The sequence below is a fragment of the Lepisosteus platostomus genome, chromosome 2 (genome assembly GCF_059453375.1).
Source record: "Lepisosteus platostomus isolate fLepPlt1 chromosome 2, fLepPlt1.hap1, whole genome shotgun sequence".
NCBI classification, from domain to species: domain Eukaryota; kingdom Metazoa; phylum Chordata; class Actinopteri; order Semionotiformes; family Lepisosteidae; genus Lepisosteus; species Lepisosteus platostomus.
The window spans coordinates 55,352,250-55,378,135 of NC_142612.1; the positions used below are offsets into that span (position 1 = coordinate 55,352,250).

The 25,886-nt window shown below is 39.3% G+C and overlaps 1 protein-coding gene across 5 annotated transcripts in view; it reads left to right on the top strand.

The window, feature by feature from the left end:
- Positions 1–25,886, top strand: part of epha3 (eph receptor A3) — a 125,936-nt gene that overhangs the window by 23,819 nt on the left and 76,231 nt on the right. For all 5 annotated transcript variants that reach the window (XM_088608760.1, XM_088608786.1, XM_088608752.1 and 2 more), the window contains exon 3: positions 1,239–1,899. In XM_088608760.1, coding sequence (XP_088464886.1) covers positions 1,239–1,899 — 661 coding nt within the window. The remainder of the gene's footprint in view (positions 1–1,238; positions 1,900–25,886) is intronic.

Here is a 25,886-nt window from a genome sequence, read left to right on the forward strand (position 1 = left end):
GCTTCCAGTACAGGCAGTTGATGCTCATAGATGGCTTGCGAGAGCTGATGAAACACAAGGTGTTTTTACTTGAGGGCTTTGCAAAACATCTGTGCTCTGCCACAGTGGTCTACGGATAATTTTCAAGCAGTCAAATATAAACAAATCAGCCCCACCACATCCTCCTCAATAAAGCATAAGAGATGCAGAGCAACATAGCGAGCTTGTACTTCACAGCCAAAGCTCACTGCAAGTGCCTCAATGGACATACTGTACAGTATAACACTGATATTAACAGCACTCTGCAGCCTCTGTCAGGAAGGAAGTCTATGTGCATTGCACCAATTCTAAAAAGTCCCAAATACTAACCATCTGTCTATTCTGTTCTGTCCCCCTCATCAGGGAGCTGTACTGTGGCCTTACGATTTTGTAGGCAATAATAACTTGATAATGAGATTCAGACTGATTCTGTCTTTGGCATGGGCCTTACCAGTGTTGTTCGAAATGCATAGTGAATAAAGAGAACCACTAAAACCATTGCAAAATTGTGATTCCAACACATTTTATGTTGGTAGCTGCTGGAGAACACATCTTATCTATCTATCTATCTATCTATATGTTTTTGCAAATACTGTCCTTTCATGTCTCTATTTCTGAAATACCAGACTTGGAACAGTGGTGATCGATGGCTTTCTTTTACAGTGGTCATTTCTGAGTGTTTCATTAACTGAAACACAGCAAAAAAAGGGTGAATTACACAGTCTGGACACACACTTGTTATGTCTGGTAATTAGCAGCTCTCAACTACTTAAAACAGATTGCTTCTCACAGCTGACAGACTTTCATAAACTGCAGGGAAAGCTAAGGCCAATATTTTTTAATTCAAATTTGTGGAACGAGCAGGCTCTCAATTCGTAGTCTCTTTTGCTTTTCTGCAGAAACTTAAACAATGTTTCTACCATTTTGGCAAGAATTTGACATTGACCATTTTCTTGGTCAAAAATATACTAAAAGGCAACACATTCTGGATGAAGAATAGTCCCACATGAAGCAAAACAAGAACATTGCTTCTTGGATGGACTCTGGTTCAAGTGCAAACAGAAGCAGATAATGACATGTAAAGTAATACTATATAAGACAGAGATAAAACTGTTCTTTTTTGATTCATTTCAAGGCCATTCTTCACTCTGCACCATATTTCCTGGCAGAAATGATTCAATGCATCAGTGGTAAATGCAAATTTCATTTTATTTTCTCAGTGGGAAGAGATTAGTGGTGTGGATGAATACTACACACCTATCCGTACCTACCAGGTGTGCAACGTGATGGAGTACAGCCAGAACAACTGGCTGAGGACCAACTGGATCCCACGTAATTCTGCACAGAAGATCTACGTGGAACTCAAGTTCACCCTGCGGGACTGCAATAGCATCCCCCTGGTCCTGGGCACCTGCAAGGAGACTTTCAACCTCTACTACATGGAGACAGACGAGGACCAAGGCGTCAAGTTCCGGGAGCACCAGTTCACCAAGATCGACACCATCGCGGCGGATGAGAGCTTCACGCAGATGGACCTGGGTGACCGCATCCTCAAGCTGAACACAGAGGTGCGGGAGGTGGGGCCCATCACCAAGAAGGGCTTCTACTTGGCCTTCCAGGATGTCGGGGCCTGTGTGGCCCTGGTTTCCGTGCGGGTCTACTTCAAAAAGTGCCCCTTCACAGTGAGGAACCTGGCCATGTTTCCCGACACCGTGCCCATGGATTCCCAGTCCCTGGTGGAGGTGCGTGGCTCCTGCGTTAACAATTCCAAGGAGGAAGAGTCACCCAGGATGTACTGCAGCACAGAGGGGGAGTGGCTGGTACCCATCGGCAAGTGTCTGTGTAACATCGGCTTCGAGGAGAGAGGAGTCTCCTGCCAAGGTAACTTTCTCTCTCTGACACTCACTCTCATTCATAATTGTTTGTCCCTGTGACTAAAGACATGCTGATTCTGATGGGGCGTTTAAGCTCTCGCTGGCTTTTCTAAGAAGCTGCACGTTTGTCATAATGTTTTCTACCTGTCTTTATCCAACAAGAATGGGCAAGTTAGAATTTGAGCGCGACAAAGGTGTTTAAACAATGCATTGTCATGTTTAAGGGATGGCATTCTAGTAAAAAGGGCAAACCTGGAAAGATGGAGCATATGAAAGGACTTTCAAGGGCTTGAATCCTACTTGGGATCGCAGCTGCTGTAAACTTGGCTAAGATGCTCTACCTGATTTGCTTCAGGAAATCCAGCTGTGTGCTTTTAATTGGTACCCATATTTTTATCTACAAAACAGGTATCTTAATGTCTATAAATTATAGATTAATAATAACTTTTTTTTTCAATCAGAAAGTAAGAAAAAACAAGGGGATTCTTGATACATAAATTAAAACCTTGATCTGTGATGTATTACTTGTGGGATTTGATGGCCAAAGCCCAGGAATTTGGGGAATATCTCTTATCTATGGCTTACAGATGATCTATAACAGGCAAAGAGCTCTTAAATCATATACTGTATCTTTTTTAGGTTTTAGATAGTAATACCCTTATCTTAGTTGCTTACTCTCATGCTGTAGATCTAGTACTCCATACAGATTTCCCAGGTCTGTGTATCTTCATATGAAATCTTTTTTTTTTACTCTTTGGGAAACCTGGGAAAGAACTCCACCAGCCTGAAAGTCATTCCGATCAGAATGGTTCACATCATAGCAAGTAGGTTCCTGAAAATGCAAATCGATGTTTTGGTGGCATGTGGATGCGTCATGACTAAAACTTGATGCTGCTGCCAAGGTCTTGTTCGAGTCGCAGTTTTACATGAGGTTATCTCAGGGACAGGCATTGCAAGGGACACGTGTACACCTCATTCCTGTCAGCTGTAGCCATGAAAGCTTTGCCCAGTAAAATATGAGCTCTCTGGTCACTAGCCGGGCTTAGCTGTGGTGCATTCCTTTCACAGAAAGCAGCTTGAATCAGTTAGGGCTCCGAAACGCTTTCATGTAGCACTTCATCAGGGCCCTGACAAGCTAATTTGGTATTTGGCACTCTGGCCAGTGGGGAAGTGGATACTTGCACTCTGTACCCAGTTGCAGCCAAGTGGCGTGTGTGGGCTGGGGTGAGGTTGGAAATGGGGGGCAGGGGTGGGGGTGCTGGTGAGTTTCTGGAGGAACGAATCTTAGGGAAGTTCCAGTCAGTTGCCGTCTGGCGGCCAAGGACAACTGGGAAGCCTGACCACAGCGTAGGGGTTTGGAGAGATTCTCTGAGTAAACATGATGGCTTTCACTGACATCCTGAACCTCCCTTAATGAAAAATAAAGTTTCCTTGGGCATGCATCTTAGTCTCAATCTGAAAGCATTCAGTATTTATTTCCCTGGGCTTTTGTTAATGGAGATTGCAGGGTTTTACGTATTTCTGTCTTTGTAAAGGTAGAAAATATACTTATTTAGTTTTGCTTTGTCTTATTAATTTCACATACACCAGACAGGAATGTCTTACTAAGTTAAAAAGAAATCCAGCAATGAATAAATGAATATGGAATTAAGGTAAGCACTAAAGGAACCACTAGTTTAACTGAGGTAAATGGTGCCCTAGGAGCAATGTTTTTTTTTGTGTCTTCTTTGCAATAAGTTTGTCCTTTTTGTGTTTTGTAAAACTTACTAAGTCCTGCAAAATATTTTCTTTTTTAAAGTGTAAATTACAGCTAGTTTATTTGTAAGTTGTAAGAGGTTTCATATACTTCCGGAATATGATATGATACAGTATATATTATCATTGTCATATCACGTTTACTGATGTGTTTTGAAACTGCTCAAATCTGGATATACTGCATAGCTTTAACTTTCTGAATAAAAACCTGGATACTCTTGAAAAAACAGTTCTGCACTGTGAAAATAAATGGGATTGCAGCTGCCTCCCTAAGACACTTGCACTCTGCTGCTGTTATTATTCCAAAAGAGCAGGCTCCCAGGAGAAATCACAGCACTCATAAAGTGTTCAGCTCTGTTTGATTCTCTTCAGACATATTCAAAGAATGTAGAGAGGATTTATTTCTCCTTGTATTTAGTTGTATCATAAAATGTATTTGCTACATGCCACAGTTTTCCATATCTACTCTGTTATTGATGAGACAAATTATGTGTCACTCGTTTTGAATGATGAAACTTAAGAGCTGCTGGTGAAGTAAAGGTGTGATCTGTATTGAGTAACTGTAGCACGGAGACACAGAGACTCTGTAGATCATCGATTTCAATTTAATACTAAATTTCATATAAAAATGCATGTGAATAGTTGACGAATGTGCAGTGCTGTGAATGAAAGTGTTATTGAGGAAGCTGGTATGGCATGTGCACTGTAACTGCGTTTATGCAGCAGTGAAAAAACAGAAACAGAAACATAATGTCTCTAATGTATTTCAACAAGTTGTGCTTGAGATTGAACTGGAAAATTAAAAGATTTCCCAATACACAGATACCGGTTTATAAATTCCAGGACGTACCGGTGTTTTAGTACCTATACTCGTCTGCTCTTCAGTTGTATCATTTGACTTTATTTACAGTAAAAATCAATATTTATCAATATTTCGACTTTTGTCCCCTCTCATCTGAGCAGGAGCTAAACCGCGCTGTAACCCTGAACGTCCTGCGCACGACATGTTCTCGGATGCGCAACAGTTTGAAAAGCAGCACCTTCACTTAACCGCTGATCTTCTTATTAGCGTTGTGCATTTCGGGCGATTCGTCCTTTTTGATCAAAACGTGAAGTGACTGCGATACAGTAAAATAAAACAATTGTAAAACATGGGCAGGGGATGAAAATTACATTTTGGTGAGTATTTAAAATGAAAACTTTATAATAATAATTTTTTCCCACAGTTAAAGGTTGAACCTTGACTTGTTGTTTTCAGAAGTACGAATTTAAATATTGCCAGGTTACTCTTTTATCATTTTCTGTTCACCATTTATAATTTATTTTAGCTCAGCTTGGGTGATGGAGTGTTTCTTTAAAGAAATAAATTCAGTTTTGATGTCTGTGTACAGTACTCTGGCAATATCTTTACTTATTTGTGTATTGCTGCTTTTTATTCTTCAAAAGACTGTGTGTGACAGACTAAGCACTCAAACTGTAAACTTTTTATAGATGATACATCTATTTACAGTACTTATTTCTCCTAAGACGTCTTTCCGTGTGGAAGAAGAAAAACTGTCAATACTATCAATTTTTCCCATTTAGTTTTCTAAAGGATGAACTGTTGTTTCAGTAATTATTTCTCTGAATATGACATTCAGTGGTATAGTGTTACTGGGTTTAAATCTGCTATCTGGGAATTTAAATATATATAACATGTTGTTCTACAAGCCCAGGACAAGATAAATATAGGGTTCAGGCAACATTACGGCACTAATTGAATTGAAATAGCCAGTTCCTGTCAGCATTATAGGATGTGAAAGAATAAGTGATGTTATGCCAATGCAAATTAAATAAAAGTAGGTTACAAGTGAATCTAACTGTCCCATATCGTTTGTTAAATACCCTTTGGGAATGCCTATGTTTAACAAGTTTACCACACCCCCAAGCTCTCTGAACTGTTGCTCTCTAAACTGATGTTTGTGCATATCAGACACTGTAGTTTGTGCAATAATTTGAGTGACCGTTGGCCGTGTCTGTGCATAGCGACGGGAAAGTAATTGCCTTTTGTTTTATTTCTTGAATGTTTCACAAAGACATTCCCACTCTGCTTTAATTTTAGATACAAACGTGTACTTAACACATGCCTTGTGATCAGCCTGCATTCTTCACACAGGAAAACCTGCCCAGGCAAGAGAAGCTGGGCCCAGGGGTTTAGTCTGGGACAGGTTGGCTGTCGGTGGGGAGGCTGGGTCAATCTTTTTTAACCCTGAAACAATGAACAGGCTCTCTACCATTTATTTACTCTAGGTGTGCCACTCCAGTACAGTGTAGCCTGCCTCCCTTTCTCCTTTCCCTTTCATAAACTATTAAAAAGGAACACTGAATGCTTATTTGTGTAAGGGGCTTTGGTTTTATAGAGGAGCTCGGATGGACATCGGCACCAGTAGAGATACTATAATTACCCACATGCTGCTTTGAAAAACGCCAATTCAATGGAGAGCAGATAGCTGTGTGCTAAGATCACCACCATGCCATATCTCCTGAATCTGCATGCACTTGTGTGAATGTTTTGATGAATTTGACAATCTCCTATTAGTTCCAGAGCACAGCTAATGGAAGCTAATAAGAGCTTATATTACCAAAGAGTGGCAGCTGCAGCTCAGTACAGAATCCCTTCATACACAAGTGAAGGATGCAGTTGAAGAAAATGTGCTTTAAAGAGCTGCAGTGTTAAGGGGGTAGGCTTCTCTGAGAAGTTTTAATGATTGTTATAGAAGAGGTATTTTGAGGTTTTTATCTAACTCAATCTGAACATTCAGATACTGAATCTTATTTGTCATTTTTGTTTGCACCAAAGTTCTATGAGAAATTTTCTCTGTAAGCAGGGAAGGAATTAGAAGAGAGAAGTGTTACAGACAGGGTGTTTCATTATGCTGTTGCTACAGTATGTGTGTTCCAGACATGAACAGCTTAAGTGAAAATGAATACAGGCCTTGGTTAATAAAAATAGAGGAATGCTGCATTAATGTGTTTTCTTTAAACAAGGTTTTATGCTTGCGGAGGGTTGTTTTATGTGGTGCAGAAGTTAAGTGCTTTGTCTTTCAAGATGAAAATTAAGTTGTGCATTGAATGTTGAACGGAATATGCCACTCAGAAACCCTTTCGACCTTTTCAAATATGCTCCTCAAAAGTAAAATTTACTTACATCTTGGACGGGCAAATAAATTACAAAAAACTCACAGTCGATTGTGAGACACCATTTGTGTATTGCAAAGCTTCATAGCAAAGACAGAGATGAACTTTCTTTTCATGTCTGGGATACGGATTGAGCAGTCCTAAATTTAGAACACCCTGATGCAAAGTTTGATTCTTTTTATTTTCATCTTAGTTTCATCTTTGGTTGTCTTTGAGTAGGCTGGAACAGGTTGAACAGCTAATTTAAAATGCACCTCAACATGGCTGTAAAATATTAGGGCCGCCCTTCTTTCATCAGAGAACATTGTTTAGAATGGAGTACTATTCCTGTGATTTTCTAAATTCTAAATAGTCTATTTTAACATGATGGGAAAAAATCTGATTTAAAATGCAGGGAAGAGAAGCAAAATGATCACAAAGGATGAACTTTCCTGGCTTGCGGGACTCAGACACAGAGATTTCATTGTATCGTAGGAGCTCAGGAAGACTGACAGTCGTGACAAACGTGTATCACAGAGAAATGTAAGACATGACTGTCTACTTTTAGAGGAACATATCTACCTTTGTTATAGAAAATTCGCCACATTCCAAGAAGGTGACAAACTCCAGCACTGCACATTATGTGTCATTGTCACACCGAAACTCCTGGAATCTTTGGCACAAATTCAAATGCTTTTCTCCTCAATTCAGCTCAGTGCAATTGCAAGCAAAAGATTTTCAGCAGTGTTCCAGGGCCAGATAGGTAAGCTGGCTTTTGCTTGGTTGTCAACTGAAGAACAGGCAACTCAAACTGAGCATGGAGCACACGCAGAGACTTCAGATAAGCACTGTGAGGAAACAGTCTGCATGTGGGAGGAGTGTCTCCAAAAGAGTTCATTGTTGGATAATGAAGGAGGTCACAGCACATACTGTATAATTCAAATACTGAGCAGGCCAGAACCCTGAACAGGAGCTGAGAGTCTTGTCGCAAATGCTGTCAAAAACCTTTTCAGCACATGTTTTTGTGGAACCACTTTACAGGATGTTTATGACTTTGTATTGAGAAATTTCAAGCTTCCTTTACTTTGTGATTCTAATCCAGAATGGGAGGGGCACCCAGTGGTTTTTATTCTTATTGAGTGGAGTCATTCTTTCAGTTGTGTCAATAAAGTAAATGGAAGGAGATTTCTTGTGCTTTTTTTTCTACATCCACGTATAGTTATTTTTTTCTAATTGACTTTGTTGGGTGGAGTAATTATGTTTGTAAAAATCAGTACAATAATGAAAAAGTCTGAACATGCTGCATAAACACAGGATGCTGCTGGATGCAGGACATCACGTTTCTGGAATATAATAGAGGGAGCTGAATGTTGTTTTATGTTTAAGGGAGCCAAGTTCACCCTCATTAGTAAAGGAAGTGCTATGACTTTTTTTTAAAGTTGCCTTTATTTTCTGGGAAGATCATTTGCAGTTGGGCACTAAATCACAGTCTTTGCATGATGTAATGCTAATATTAGAAGCCAAGACTTAGTAGGCATAGAGGGTGAGCTCAACTCAGGGTGAGAAGACAAGGCTGTGGGGCACACAACCGATTTTGTTGTCCCTTTTCTGCTGAGGGGTTAAGGTTTTCAATTTCTACCTTTGCAGTCTTTGAAAAATGCAGACAACCGAATGTCAAGACTTGTTTATATTATTTTGGGGGGGGAGGTTATGTAGGTAGAAAAACATGTCACTAGGTTGTTGAACCTGGGTGAAATAAAAAAATAGCTAGCCACTTCAGCTGGAATGTGTTCTGGTCGCCTGGCTGCCAAACGAAGACGCAGAAAAACAGTTTTCACAGCTGCCTTTGTGTCACTTTGAGAGCCCAAATGGTTTCCATTCTTGTAGGATTTACCAGGACATATGATCCTGCTAGTCAGTATCCCCTGATTAGTAATCAGATCTTATTAATGCGATTGAAGAAAGTGCGGCCGAGTATTTTAACAAGCCACTCAAGGGTTTTGGAATTGAAAGTGCTGTAAAGAGGGCTAAATTTAATACAGGATGACGGAAATTATTCTCAGTTTTCAGGGTCTTTTTATGAAGGATTTTTTTGGGGGCAAATTCTAGTTCTAAGCTTAGGACTCTGGTGGGGGCAGAAATCTAATTTCCCGCCCTACAGTTAAACCGTGGGTTTTTTAAAAACCTTTCTAGTCATGTCGTCAAATTTGCGTACTGAACCCCGCTGATATGTGCAGCTCTGGTTAGTGCTTTTTAGAACAGGGCAGAGTTTATTTCTTCTGCAAAACCACTTCCTAACTTTAACCAAAAGATTATTTCATGGATCATGAACCTCTGCTGTGTATTTTTATTTTTGATGTTGCGAGTATTACCGTACATTATTAGTAGCAATAGTAATTTGGTTGTGGTGTGGAACTGTTATTCTATTTAATAGCATCTTTCATAGTACCAAAATCATAATAGTAAGCATAATACTAAGATTAAATAGCAGCAATTTGTTTCTACCAGTATCTTTTTGGGATGTCATAGCTCCCCAATAATGCACAGATATGATAGTAATAAAATGTTGTTCTTATTTTGTGTTTAGTTTAAAATTGGTGTATCATAGTGAAATAAAGTCTAACCATTTGAGTCTATTTTTGTGCATGTTTGCTTTTAGAACCCAAGCAGCAGGGTACCTAATTAATGTCCTTGCAGTTGCAGGCTCCATGGATGCATCACTGAGGCTCACTTTACAGCAGAGTTCAGAAAGAGCATGAAGGAGGCAGCTTTCGTTGTGATTAAAGAATAAAAAAAAATCTTCAAGAATAAAAGCAAAATAAAAACAGACCTCTTTATTCACATGCCTCCTAGGCTTGTCATTTTAAATGCAAATTTTGAGCTTGACGTGAGGACTAAAGAATTAAATAGATGCTAAAAATCCATACTATATCAAACAAAATTCAGGCCAATTCTGCTCTTGAAAATCTATTATTTTGTATAGACCATTGTGACTTTCATTTTTTTTAAGCAGGCTCTTTTCCTGCCTATAAAACAGCTTTAGTGCAGTGCCATGTTACTCTGGAGGACTGAATTGACTGGCCTCAACATCAAAGACTTCCCCTTTCAACTGCTCCATCAGCCGTGTGCTGTACTTTGTATTGCACTTTCTGCTTTACCCTCTGTTCTTTTTTGTGCTCATATGTAATATGTAGACTGATACAGAAAACAACCTTTAAACAGCATGTCAGTGCGCTGCAGTGTGGAGCAGAAGTTAGAGCTCTAAACTCTTAACTGGAAGGTTGTGGGTTTAAAGCCTACTTGGGAGATTACTGTTGACATTTCTTTCAGAGTGCTTCAGTAAACTGCCCTGTCAAATAGACAGGCACAAATGTTTGGACATAAGTCTCAGCCAGTTTAATAACAATAATGACACTTATCTACCCAGTGAAAATATCAAGATGTCATTCATTGGCTGTCTCTTGTGGTTGAGGTTAATTGTCTTTCATGAACTCTCTCTGTCAGGTTGAACAGGTGTTGTCTCGGCCATTTGCTGCATAATCCAGTTGTGGTGAGCTCTCTTCAACACTCTTGCTTTACTTCTTTATTCTTACATCTTTGCATCTGCAAATGCTGGGCTTTCTTTCTCAGATATTCTTAATCTCTCAGGAGTTGATAACAAATGTTGCATTTCTTTGTTGCTTTTACCATATCTTTGAAACGCTTCTTCTGTCCTCCTTTGGTATGATTACCTTGGCTAAGCTTGGAGAAGAGAACCGTCTTTGGAAGACTTGATTCTGGCACCTTCAGCCCTACACAGCTGGGCTGAAATTATGACAATACAATAAACCATCAGTTTGATTCCAGTTTGATACAGTGGTATTCAAGCATCCACTTCCCCTCAGAAACCAAAGGCTGCACTTGAAGATTTCAGGTGATGCTAGAATATCAGACTTCTGTGAATATATTCCCAGGCCTTTAGACGAAGGTGTATTGAACACACCTACAGTATATGTGACTTTTTCTACTGCGGAGGAACAGCTAGCAGTTTTTCACATGCATAGGGACAGATCACTTTCTTGATCCAATGGCCAAGGCAATTGCAGATCTCCTACTGCAGCCTTCATCTGTCAGAAAAGCTGTTGAAATATTCAAATTGATGCATCTTCCTCCACCTGCCCTTTTGTGCTGTGTACAGAGAATGTAGCAGTGCTCACAGACCATCATGGTAACTGCAGCAGCTCCAGGACCTCCATATTTCACCCTGTTGATGCTGACCTTACTTTTCTCGTTGGCCAGATTCCACTATAAAAACCCACACCAAATTGCAGAAACACTGTTAAACCCCAACTGCTTCTAAAAACATTTTGTCTTCTGTGTTGTAGAACGGACCTTATTACTATACAGTACATCCATTACCCATTCTGATCCAGGGAAGAATTTCCATGCACTGAACACATCAAGGACCACCTGCAGAAGTGCATAAGAGATAAGCAAGTTTTTAATAAGCAAACCCAGGTCAGTGGCCAATACAGGGATCAACAGAAAATATTCCATCTCGTACTCACTGGAGTCAAAGAATAAAAACTGAAGGCACAGCTAGAAAGAACTGAGCCAATCTCACTTTGTAGTCTGCAGCTGTTTGTGCTTAAAACATATTGCTTTTGGGCCTAATGTAAACAAGCGTGGAATGAGTCAGCCTTGTGCCATGTCTGAACTTCAATCGAATAGGAATTCATTGTGTAAATACAGTATGTTGGAGTTCGTGTACGATCTGAAAATTTAAAATGATGTTTTTCAGAACATTGCGACCTGCTTAAATCTGTGACAAAATGCTCTAGTGGGAGAGCTTTTGGATATTTTGTGTTTTCTTCTTTGAAGTTCAGAATGTGTCCCAAAGAAATGATGGCTAAAAATCTGGGATAACCAATCCATGATGTCAAAACTGGAGACCGAGGACTTACTGTGTCTGTAGTCTGTAGTCTGATTTGTCTAAAAAATCAGTAGCTTTCATCTGAGAAACAATCTAGAAGTTTCTGTCCACTTAGCAAGCATCATATTAACTTGCTTTGCTGTCAAATAAATCAACCTGTCTCCAGCTTCAGCGTCCTAGCAGGAGAGTACTGTAGATTGGTAATTAGCTCTAATCAAGGACAGCGTTGGCTCACTAAGGGGATGCTGGCAAGGGAATATGAGACCTTTAACCTCTTGAAGCTTCCTTCACTTCCAATTCAATTCCAGTTACACTTCATTTGTATTCTTCATGAACGTCATTGCAATTTGATAGGGGTGAGTGGCATGGGTTTAGATAGAGCTTGTATGATTCACAGCTAACGTCTAATTTGATCCTAACTGCTTGGCACAGTTGTAAAATGTGATGAGCTTTTGGACTTACTTTTTTCAGCACTAAGGATTTCACGTTTTTTGCTTATGAGCCATTCAAACCCATAAGCAAAAGCGTAAGGAATGGTTTATGCAGGCCTGGTTGTATATAACCTGGGGTTATATCCCAGATGGAAACTGTTATCATACTTCTGACTCATAACTTTTGCTTTTTCCATTCTCTATCAGTTTTCAGTGGGTGGGAAACCAACTTCTAGTTTGAGTCCAGATGATTTTTTCTTCCAGGAAACTAAGGTCGCTGGATTCTGCACTGACCAGTTATGTTGCAGAAATTATTTTAGGATTTGCTTGCAAAGCCTTTACATCCCAGACTGTCGGTCTAATCAGTTATGTCACTTCATCAAAAATGATTTAAGGTGTGTCTTTTGAGCCACTTGGAAAAGTGGGCCAGTTTCACTTCACAAGTTTCACAAGTTCTGCAAAGTCGAAGAATAGTCCCAGGATATTCAAGACATTTCAGTTTGGGTAAATAAGACTTTCTTTCTATTGCTGTAAAGGCATAGTATGGACAAGCTAAGTTGTCTAAATGAATAACTGCTTTTGAGTGTCTTAAGGGACTAAATCATTGCAACTTTTTCCACCATTTTCTGGGCTTCCAGTCATGTCAGTACTGCAGAATATACCAGGGAGATATTTGACTTAAAAAAAAATGCTCATCATCCCACACTCTCAGTTATAAAAGCGATTAAATCAGAATGAAAACCCCAAAGCAATAAAGCTGTAGCAGCTCCAAATCTTCTGTAGGGATTCCTGTGGGGAAAGCAGTCTAAATAACAGTGTGTGCACAGATAGAGTTTTACTGAAGCGACCGTTCAGCAGGCCACGTTCAGATTTTAATTAGTATTCCAGCAAACAAATGGAAAAAAAGCAACCAAAACAAATGAGCAAGAAAAGGAACAGCAAAGCAAATCATTTATTAGCAGACCCATTCCCCTAAGCCTCCTGTTTCAGAAGCTGCTCCTCACATCAAAGTTTTTACACTGCAATGTTTTTGCATTTCCAACTGGTCCCTTAGCATCTTCCAATCTATAGTAGGTGATGGCAGTGGTGATGGGGGGGTGGGTTGGGAGGGAGGACAAAGGTGAGGGAGTCAACACTTAAATGGCTGTTTCCGAGCAGGGCTGTGTTTTCACTTTAAACTTGAGTGAGGAATGCAACCCCAGTCCCCTTGTTTCCAGATGGCTGTGACTATTGATTTGAGGTGAGTTCCCAGTTGTGTGTGGATGTAGATGGGGTATAGGGGTCTGAGACTTTTATAGATGAGAGTGACTCAGTTAAGACAGATGAACAAGGCCACAGAGAGAGCCATCTTGCTCATGGTCAACGGGAGTTCACAGCTGCAGGTCTGAAGGAGCTCTCAGCCTTCAGGTGGAGAGTCAGAATTAATGTGCTGAAGGTGTCTTTTAAATTCTTGGAATTTAGTTTTTTACATTTTTGTTCAGTTTTCTTCTTTCTTTTTCTCTTTAGAAAACACATCTACATTGCATTTATTCTTCAAGTACGGTAGAGATTAATTTTTCTTTGCTGTAAACCCTGGATTCTTTAATATCTTTTCATCTCTGTAAAGATAAGGGGATTGCCTCAGTGTGATGGCAGCCCAATGTGTTTATTTTACTTCACATGTGTTTGGCATGTACAGGCCTTCATTTACACTAGGCGGTATGAAGTTAATAGGTTTTGGTTCCATTTTAAAATGAAAAAGAATGTCTGTTACAATCTCCTACTTTAGATGTAACACACAGTACTGGAGGTCATCATAGTTAAACTGACAGGTAACACAGGCAAATATGAATTACAGACTACAAATCTAAATAAGTTTGAGTTTAGCCATTCCTGAAATTCTTACGGATCTGTGTCCTTGGCTTATCACCTCCTACGGACATGGAATCTCTTTCAAAACAATGTGAAAGCAAACTGGAATGTATGTTTAAATTCTGTCTGTGTAATGTTTTGGTATCCTGTCAGTGTCAGGATTCTTCCCTGGGCTGACCTCAGCCAAGCTTTGTGCTGTTGACCTTGTACATTGAAGTTTCCTGTAGATTCTTGTTTGTCTCTTTCGTCTTAATCAACCTCATAGGTAGTGAGCCTTTAACATCTCTGTCAGGATTGCTGACAAACCGCTCTGGAGCGATCTGTCAGTGCTAGAAGATCATTATTGTGAACCAGAGGAGATGCTGGAACAAGGACAAGCTCAATCATTGCATTTGTGTACTGAAACAATGGTCATTCTTTCTACAAACGGAAAATGGGTAATATGACTTGTGATTTTTTAATGAACCAATGTTATTAATTATAGGAATAAATTCTGATTTTGGCTAGCCAGTGAATTCACATGGAACTGATGTGAAGAGAGTACACTACACTGTATAGTATTCAGGTAATAGCTTGCTTTTATATATTTTAACATAAAATAGTGAAAGTGCTGTCTGGCATGTTTGCTTGAATTAATGGCATCTGTGGAACACATGTACTTGTTGGTGAAAAACGTGCTGTTTCCTGTGATATCTCCTCCAGGCTCTACGTTAGCAGGAAGCTCAGTACAATTCACTAGCTGCATACTGTATGATGAATGAATATGAACTAATGGTGAACAATTGAAGGAATGAGCATTTCCTTACCGTTAAAGCATTTTTTGTAATTCAAATATATTTGTATCCAAGTATAATTTGTTACCAGTACAGTCTAGGATAACTGTATAATTTACTGTATGTCTGCTGCATTTCTGTATATCTCAGGAACGTCTGTCTCTCAGACAGGTGGCAAAAATGCAATAATGTTTTTGTACAATTATTTTCTACTGATTTCGGTAGTGATATTTGTTTGAAATGATGGCTTTTTTCTCAGAAATAGTGCTGATAATTTCAGAAAAGTGTGATGTGGCTATTAGGTCAAGGTCTCCAGAGTGAGACACTGTTTAAGCTGTGTGAGCACAAGCTGACAGTTCTCCAGTCTCATGCTGCTCTATGTTACCAAGATAGAGATTGATGTAATGGCTTTGATATCTGTTGAGGTGATATGGAGTCTTGCTGAGCTGCTTTGACAAGGGATGAGAAAACTCGGCAGTATGAGAGGCTCATATTGCAAATAAAAGAGCCACAGAGCATTGTGGTACAAGTAGCAATTGAACTTTTTCTGCTCTTGAGTTGCAATTGAATGAGAATCTTTACTGCGGTAAAGGTTCATTAGGCTTTCAGTAACCTAGGACCACCTATTTCATTTTTACAAGGGAGTTTTTTCAGATGCTTATGTCGAAGTCAAACGTTTTCGTACCATTCTCTTTATTTTTAGTTTTCTGATGTAACATTCCATTTTTTTAATAAAAAGAATATTAAGCTATTAATAGGTCATAATAATGAATAATAAGCTAATAATTATTTTCTGCTTGTCTTGCGATCATAATTTCTTGACATTTCATGGCCCGCTGCAATGAAGGCATTTTGAAGGATAGTTTCAAGTTGTCACTTATTCCCCTGCTCTTCAACAACCTCCAGCAACTTTGCTCACCTTCTTTGACTGGGTCATGGGCAGCAGAAGGCCCCTCTCTCCAGAGACCAAAGGACAGCATTCTGCTGTTACATTGGTTGTCTAACAATGTATCGCATGGATCCTCCTCACTGAGAGACATCCACTCAATTACTCTGTTCAACAGCTTAGATTGGATAGTTATGGCACAAGCATACAAAGATCTATGAAAAATACATTTTCATATTTGAAAACTACTTTTGTCATTTCCCAGACAACAATGAAAACACATTGCAAGATCATTCAAATCCTCACTGTTACTTGAACATACAAACCTTCAATGGATACAACAGGTAACCAACACACACTGCGTGGACAGAGATGCTTGGGTGGGTGAAAACTACTAAAGCTTCAAAAGCAAAATGTGCGGAAGATAATAGAAAGCTCTGTTAAAAGCAAGCTGATCTTCATGTTATGTTTTTGCTATGTTTTTATGGTCCAAAGGAAAATTCTTCTTGGGAAAGGAATAGTCCCATGGATCGGTGAGGCACTGTTGTTCGATATCTTTTTCTGTCACAGAAAGGGAAGACTTTTCTGAGGGATGTCATCAATGATAAGTGATATATATTGCGTGTAATGTGTGTCAGTAGAAAATTAAAGCTGAAGCACCACAAGAATCTGCTCAATTTAAAAGTGCCAGCTGAAAAAACAGTCTGACTTCAAGGCCGCATGTTGTTAACATATGCAGAAATGTGGATTAGGCATTTTAGTCCATGCATCATCTCTTGAAATGAGCACTGTTTATATTCACGGGTTCATTAGCATTCTGCTGTGCTTCAGTGGCAATGTTGTTCCGGATATGCCAAGAGTATTCTGAAATATTTAAGTGGACACTTTATCTTGCATACCAAACATGGATATTTCTGATCCTTACAGTAGTGGTAGCAGATGACACACCAAGAACACACTGTGGCATTGCAATCTGATGAATAAAGGTGAATTGGTATCAGATTAAGTGAAGTATGAGTTTAGTGCAGAATGTCTTTTTTTTTCTTTTGTGACACATATACTCGGTTCTGTTGGTTCCCCAGGTTAAGCTGTAACAGCTGTAACCCTGGAGTGTGTCCCTATGTTAGTCCCTGCTGCAGCTCTGAATTTTGTAATCTCTCTGTGCAGAAAATGCTCTACACGACCACACAGCTGGTCTTTGATTTGTGAAGCACTCAAACATGGATCAAGGAGTCAACCTTTAAAGGTCAAGGGAAACTTCAGAGATGAGTGCTGACCTTTAAGAAAGACACTACCTGGAGAAAGCCTTTTTAAAGCATACGACTTTAGGATTGCAGGGGATTGTACCGTGGAAAAGGGATCTTATCATTAGACACAGCAGTGGTGTTGAGAAACCACAAATCTCAATACAAAGGCTACATTCCTCAATACACCTGTGTTAGATGTTTCCTTTATTGTTATTTTTTTCTTCACTGAACCACTGAAGCATTGAGAATTACAGTCATAAAGAGGCTGTCGTTGGCTTAATAGACTATGTGAGATTTTGGTCATAGTTGTCTCTTGTCATAGTGGACCTTGCTGAAGACAAGGGATTGTTCAGAACAGAATTAATGTGTTCGTGGCACCAACGATTTGAAGGAAATCTACACATCCCTCAATAGCAACAACACTGTGCTGTAAAACAGATATATTACAGCCTTAAGGCATGATAATTTTATTACACACAAAAGAGTGTGTCAGAGGATGAGGCATGGTTGTGCAGTGATTAGCATTATTGCCTTGCAGCATTGAGGCACTGGATTCAATGCTGGACCTTGGGATTCTATCTGTGTGGAGTTTGTATGATCTCCCTCCGCTTGTGTAGGTTTTCTCCTGGTACTCCAGTTTCCTCCTGCAGTCCAAAAACATACCGCTAGATTATTTGGCTTCTGGGAAAATTGTCCCTGGTGTGAGTGTGTGCATGTTTGTGTCGGTTGTTTTGTGTGCCCTGTGATGGATTCCTGCCCAGGACAAGAGATCCTGAAAGCTGGGCAGTGTGTGTGAGGCTCATATTTCAAATAAAAGAGCCACAGAGCATTGTGGTGCAAGTAACAGTTGAACTTTTTCAGCTCCTGTGTTGCAATTGAATGAGAACATTTACTGGGGGTAAAGAATTAGTAGGCTTTTGCCTGTTCAGTAACCTGTCTGTAAGGAAGGTATTTCAGATGCTTATGTAGCACAGTCTAAATTTTCTTACCATTTGGTTTAGTTTTAGCTATACATTGTTACACTCCTTTTAATTATAATATTAAGCTAATAATAAGTTATACATCTTAATAAATAATAAAAAAGCTATAATGCATGTTGCTTGTTTTGCAATCTGGGAAAAATAGCTCTGGTCTGAGTGTGTGCATGTTTCTGTCTGTTGTAGTGTGTGTCCTGCAATGGACTCCTGCCCAGGATGTCAATACAGGCTAAAGCTCCTCCATGACCCTGAAAAAATAGTTAGAAAATGGATGGAGTATCATAATGGCAACAAGTTCTTTCACAGAGTAGTGCAGTGGTCTACAAAGATTTGAAGATGTGATGTCGGTCTCCATTCCTGGAAAGCTGCAGTGTCCACTGTCTTTCATTCAAGCCAAACTCTCAAGGGTTTCTCTTAATTAGCATAATTAACTGGATGTATCGGTCCTTTCCTTCCAGGCTCAAAAAAAGGTTTTTAAATGCTGTATCTTGACAGAATAACATCTTTAAAGCTATCAACTGTAAAAAGCCCATCAGCCCCCTCTACAAATTGAATGCCAAGTCTAATGGAGAAAATAATCCAATTAATTTAGTACCTACACTGGAAAGAAAGCCTGTAGATGCTGTAGCCTTCCTGGAACTGAGTCTGTAACGGCTGACCTAAACAGTCAGCATGTCAAAATTAAGCAATCAGATTGACCTGGTTCTCAGCAAAAATGTAGCAAATACTACTCACAGGCACATGTTCAAGTGCTAGAATCATGTAGCCCAAATAATGATGAAACCCGCTATGTTGACAGATCTCTCCAGACACAAGGCATTTGACCACCCTTGGAAGACCCAGAGGGGGAAACAGAGTGCTTGCAGGTGGAAAACTGTCCCTTTTACTACAGACAATTAAGTTTAAGCTATAATCCTTTTTAATGTTGGTTTTTAACATAGAAGCTTAAATAGAAAAAAAGTCTCCTTATACTTTCATCTTGGTAAGCAAAAAATAACAGGATCTTTGGAATTGGCCCTGCCTACACTTTGAATTGTTGCCATGTGCACTTAAGAGGCAGAACATGTGCGTTCCATTTTTTTTAATGTGAAGATTATGAAAGAGAATAGCAGCTTTTGTTAAGGGCACTTTTAAGGAAATAATGCCTGAAGATTTGTTGTTTACATTTCTTGATTGTTTCTTTTAAAAATAGCAGTGCATAGCTGTGTCTGCAACTGAAAATGTACCAGGTCGTTCAGATTGAATTAGCTGTAATTTGCCAGAAATTCCCATGCAAAATTGTAGTTTCAGTTACAGGTACATGCTTTCAATTCATATCCAGTTGCATCTTGTTAGGTGAAGAGCTTAAAGGGAATTTTGAATATTCTGTTGAGGACCTTTTAATGAGATTAAGTTTATAATCTTATATTAAAATATTATTGAAATAAAGCACCTTCTGAGAATAAGATACAGTAACTAATCAGAAAAAGACAGTTGCAATCTTTTTCTTTCTTTTTCTTTACAGTTACTGTTATTTCACTAAATGTGATTGATAAGTGGAGTTATTTAACAGAAGTTTGGGTGGAGGACAAGTTCTATTATCACATTTCCACTCATCTAGGTGTAAATATTCACTGATTGCTCACAACACTGCACGTTTCCAGCCTCCCCCACCATCCACCCTAACTACACTCATGCAGCTGCCTCCCTGTTTTATTTCTTGTAAGTTAGGGAAGTGTGAGCTGATCTTTGGCCAGCACTGTCATTTCCTCAGCTAAGCTAATTAACACTAAAGTATTAAGTATGCTATCCCTTTATATTCACCAGCTTGTTTAGTTTTGTTTGAATTTGAATTTGACTTGAACCAAGTATTCTTTGGTTCAAGGAGTTTATTTTCTTAAACATAGAAGAACATAAATTGTTTATGCTAGAGTAAAGATTTTCAGCATAAAAAAGGTTTTTTTTTTAATTTCTCTTATTTGCATTGTTAATATATTTTCCCCCGCTCATGTAACATAAATACTGAAACTAGCAAAATGAATGAAAAGAAAAGACAGGGCATATAATCTTACAAACAACTTGATTTAACATTTGTTTTAATTATCTGCAGTGTCAAAATGTATTTTAAGGAGAGAATTAAGAGTTGAATATCCCCTAAATTAAGATTGTGCCTCTCTTCTCCTCTGAGCTGCGTGTATTAGTAGCATGGTTTAGAAAATAACAACTCTGATTTGTTTAAAACACATTATGTCATATACAGCTTGAATATCAATAAGCTTCTTCAAACTGTTCAAATCACTAGTTAGCATCCTATTCTCATTTCCATATCTGACAGTGCTATGCATAAAAATGTAATACAGCCTACTGGTTTTGTTTCAATTTCAGAAGTCTTTTAATTGTTTTTTATCCTCCAGAAGGCAAATAGGCAAGTTGTAAACAGTAGAAATCACTTTAGGCCATGCGGTTTCTATTAAATACACCAGTACTAATTCTTTGAGTGATCAAAGGCCTTTGGCTTCTCAACGCCCTTGGAATGATGTATTATATTTCATGGAAAGTGTACAGTCAATTGTAGGTTATACCTTAACTCTCGTGTCCCCTCCCTCTCCTGCTCCTAGCACATTCCTTCTTTCTCACTTCCTACTATTTCTGCTTGAACAAAATCTGCAGTCTTGCCCTTTCTTACTAGAGTCCAGTTCTCTCTTGTCGCTCTACCAACCCCCCTCAGACCCATCCGGGATTCGCCACTCCCTCTATTTAATATCATGTAAGCCCTATTCATTTTCTATCATATTCAGACTCATGTTTCTAGCACAGACCAAATCTTTAGCACTACATATTACATTTTATTGAGTCTTTTTAAGGAGTTTTAAAAATATGAAACATTTAATTACCTATATACTGTATATAAAACGATCTTCTCTCCTAAACAAAGTTGTTTATTTAGGCTAAAATGTATTTATTATTAAGCTTCATATATAAAATTTCAAGCCAGCAGCCATGTCACCCTGCAACTTACAATTGGCAACCCACTGAAGTTAAGCAGGCATGAGCCTGGTCAGTACCTGGATAGGAGACCTCCTGAGTAAAACTAAGGTTGCTGCTGGAAGAGGTGTTAGTGAGGCCAGCAGGGGGCGCTCACCCTGCGGTCCATGTGGGTTCTAATGCCCCAGTATAGTGACGGGGACACTATACTGTAAACAAGCGCAGTCTTTCAGATGAGACGTAAAACCAAGGTTCTGACTCTCTGTGGTCATTAAAAATCCCAGGGTGTTTCTCGAAAAGAGTAGGGGTGTAACCCTGGCGTCCTGGCCAAATTTCCCATGCCTCCTAATAATCCCCCTCTATGAATTGGCTACATTACTTTGTTCTCCTCCCCACCGACAAGCGGACCCTGCTGATGCGGGATTAACGCTAGGATGAGAGAGATATATAAAATTTCAGTATTGCTGAAATTGCAGTTGTCTGTCACGATCCTCTGTAAGCGGAGTTCAGACAGTTTCTAAAATGAAGTGGTTTGACAAGGACCAGGTTTACCTTGACCACACTTGTTCAGATCTTTCTGTGGGGCAATTACTGTAGATGAATCATCCCTCCTTATTTCAAAACCAGCACCCCCACTGTCCCCTAGGTCCATTTCTCCATCATAATTCTAGGGAAAGCCCAGTCCTTTCACAGGAAGTCCTGTGGGTCTTCCGACTAAATCAGCACGTCATGCTGCTGGAGGTGAAAGCAGCCTTATGGAACAGGCAACATGGAATTTTAAAGAGGAGCTTTGCTGATAAACTTTTTAATCAGTAGTGGTTTATGTACCTCTAGCGGAATCACATCTCTGTTACTTTACTGTATGCTATAAAGCTAGTAGTGAGGGCTTGTTCTAACAGCAAAGGCACTTAGCTCAGTGACATTATAATAGGAATTGTTGCTTTTGACTGCTTGCCATGCTTAATGAGGGCTCAGCGATTAATACATTGATTTACATATAAATAGATAGTGAAAGGTTACTGCATGCTAAGTGTCATTTGCATGTAGTTACTGTGTAAATAACTGTCATACACAGGGACACTTAATAGCTATGCATATAATTATAGCAGAAATAAGATGTTAATTAAAATTTCATACATTAAACATGGTTTTACAGATTTCTTTGATTGGTTTTTTTTCTTCCAGAAGGGTTTGAATAAATATGATGAAACTAACATTTTCACTGTGACTTATTCATTTACTTCATGCTATACAGCTGAGAGAAATAATATTTCTATTTTACATTTAAAAAATGTATTTTTGAATTCATTTCTAGAGATATCTTGCTGTGAGACAAAGCACAACTGCATTGTGCAAACTTCTGTTATGTGTGTACCTTCGATGCTTGGTGCGCTATGTACTGTATATATATAGAAAAATATATTTTTGCTAGATATTTTCTGTGATTTGAATAAAGCTAGAACACAATTCAGAGGTAAATTTGACATTTATTTGTAGAAAGTGCGGAGGTCTTTATAAAATGATTAAAAAATGGCGATGTTGCCCTAACAAAGAGAGGCAATTTTATAGTAATCGTCCACCAGGAACCAAAATGCAGTAAAAAGTAATGGGTTTACTGGGAGAAACAAAACCAAATGCCAGGAACGTAAATCACAGGGTAAATAAGCTATTAAAACGAGTTCCACTTGTAATAGACTGGCTTTGCTATATTCAGCATTAAAAAACATCCCTGACCTTCAGGATCTGAGCACTAAAGCAGAGCGTTTAGCTAAAGCAGAGTCAGAAGGGTACAGAATTTCACCCCAGTGCTCCACCCATGTTTTGACAATGCTATTTACATCCATACCATAAACCTCTCTGCAACACTGATGAGACTAACGTGATGACAAATGAAAGCAAGACTGTAAGATAATGCAACACAAAACATTTAACCTAGATTTTGCACCATTTACCACGTGATGCTTCATAGAATTAGTCATAAATCTTCAGGTAGATTTTTGTGGGACTGTCTAGCCTGCGATGGGCTGGTGTCCCTTCCAGGGTGTTCCCTACCTTGTGCTCCTTGCTTGCTGGGATAGGCTCTAGGTCTGCCAAGTCCCTGAATGGGAGTTTTGTGGGATTATAACAGTGCTGACCAGGTATAGTGATCAATACTAAGGAACAAGCAATAGGTGTATCCCAGGCTGAAAACAGCAGAGAGAAAACACAACATTTTGGCTCTAAAGCCTTTTTCTGGTGTGTGCTCCTGAGTGTGCTTCACACACCTGAAGAAGGCTTCATAGCCAAAACGTTGTGTATTCTCTTTTCTCTTTTCAGCATGGGATAAACCTATTACTTGTTCCTTTGCAGACTACGCATGCTGACGCAGCTACCCACCTGAACTACTGTATGTGATCAAAACAGCCTGAGGTCAGCCTGGGGTATTTTATCACAAAAGTCCACTCTAAGAACAGAAGGACACATTTTAACATTTTCATAGTTTACTCCTGACGTTTTCAAGACTGTAGTTAAAGGAAAAGGAAAGGCTAACAGAAAAAAAGTGGCATCACTTTCACCGTTTCTTCTTTTCTCTGCTTTTAAGATTTAACTGTGGTACCAGAGGCGCTTGGCAACTCACATTGCTGCTTCCACTGAAGTAAAGGATGTTACTGAACCAATTTCTGTTCTTTTTAAATTTGATGTGATTTGGACATTTTGATTTTCACATTTTATTTGTTAACTCTATTTAATACAGCATTAGTGTGTGGAGAATTCTTAATGCAAGTCTAGTGTGATGGATTGATACATCTAGGTTAATTCTTTACCTCTAGTGTGTTGCCATGATTCTTGGTTTAACCCAGGTGGAACAGGCACAAGGTAAGACTATTCCCTGAATGAGGCACACACAAAATCATCCACTCACACATGAACATGTGCCGCAATTTGAAAATGCCAGTTAACCTTGACAACGTGTCTACAGACTGCAAAGGGAAATGAGAGTAAACGCAATATAAACCACAGTTCTCACAACATTGTATTTTTTTTTCAATTTGAGGCAAATAATCGAATGCAACTCACGCGACTCAAGCTATTATTTTAGATCAAGTGCAATTGTAAAAATTGTTGTTCAACTGAATGCAGAAAATTGTCTGCAGGTGTGAGAGAGCATTGACTCCCTTCGTTCGCATCATGTTAAGGAATATAATTACTGCCATGCAATGGTGTAATCGGAACTAATCAGTACTGTTAGATTGCCAATACTACTTTACCTTGCAAAATGATGGGAAGCAGCCTGCCAGCTTGATAGTATTTATTACCCAGTGAGAAGTGAGCTGCTGGTACGATGACACTTCAGAAATCAAGTAGTGTTTGGAACATCGTATGGCATAAATGCTAATGATCGCTTTTGTGCAATTCATATAACCATTAGATCTGGCCAGAAGAATGTGGATGCACTTCAGAACTGAATAACTGAACTGGCATAATCCCACAATAATCCTACAACAAACGCTTGCTTCAGCGAGAGTCCCACAGAAATTCCTCCATCCATCCATTTTCTAACTGTTTCTTCCAATTCAGGGTTGTGGGTCCATCACAGGGTACACTCAGACACAAATATACTCACACACTCACACCAGATCCAATTTTCAGGATGTCTTTGGACTGTGGAAGGAAACTGGAGCACCCAGGGGAAAACCACATTGACCAAGGGAGAACATACAAATTCCATACAGATAACACCCCTGGTCCGGAATTGAACCTGGACCACTGCCAGGGCAAACTCCAGCATGACAGCAGTGCTTGCCATTGTGCCATTAATGAAAACTAGGCTAACAAACCTTCCCTCTGAATGCACCCTTTCCAAGTTGTCGGAGCAGCATGGGTTCTGTACTTCAGAGGGAGGTTTGGTTGAAAATCGACCCATCGATCTGAGGAATGGTCCCATTTTTTCCCTTAATTTTTACATTTTGTGATGGTTTTCTCAGTGCTGGTTTCCGTCAACTCATTGTCTGAGCAACAGCTCAGTTGGTTAAAGCACTGAACGAAATAGCATGTGTGGACCCAGTGGGGGGACATTCCCGAAACTCTGTAATTTCCTTGGAACATTCATTCTTGGAAGTCATTCTGTGATCACACTGTCTTCAGTTTGAACTCCCCATGAATGTCAGCAGCATGCAGCCCCTCTATTATGTGTCATGTTGGGAAGAACAGGCATTTTTTCTCTATCTCCCCTTAGTTATAAAAAACACATTTCATAAAAAAGCTTTGCAGAAATTCTGTTGGTGTTTATGTCTCCTGACAGTGTCCTGGTTAACCATGACCTCCAGAAACTATAACAGAGTGCCGTGGTGTAAGTTTCATATGTAATGTTGGCAACAGAAAGACAAATGAGGCAATCAAGCAAAACGTTGCTCATGAAAAAGGACAGGAGAAAAATGTTTTTGAAATGCACGAGTGGCTCTTAGGCTTTCTTGTATTGACACATTTTCTGGAAAACATGGATACTGTGTTTCATAAATTATTTCAAAATGTATAATGCATTTTCTAAATTATTGACAATAATAGTTCTGGGGCAAGCTCTGCTGCCTCACTGCTCTTTGGTTTTGGCTTCATGTCGGGACTACAGTATCTTCTGTGTGGAGTTTGCATGCTCGCCTGGTGTCCTTGTGAAATTTCCTTCGCATACTCCGGTTTCCTCCCATCTCTGAATGACATGCTCTCTGAATTATCTCTGTGTCCTTGTGTCCATGTGTGCCCTGCTATGGATAGGAATCCCATCCAAGGAGTGCTCATCTTGGGCTCTGTGCCATAAAAAGGCTACCAAGGCCTCATTCATTCATGACTGTGTTTTTTTTACATTTATCATTTACTTTTCTTAATCCTTGTGAAAGGATATAAGAGCAAAAAGCAGAGCCCAGCTATCTCAAGGTGGAAATAGCCCTTTACTAAATATACCACAGCAACCCTGCCACTGAGAAAGACTGCTTTAGAGAAGAGTACTATCTCTTTTCCTTTCAAACTTCATCCCTTGCCTCAGGACAGCCCTTCTATCTAGCTCTTAG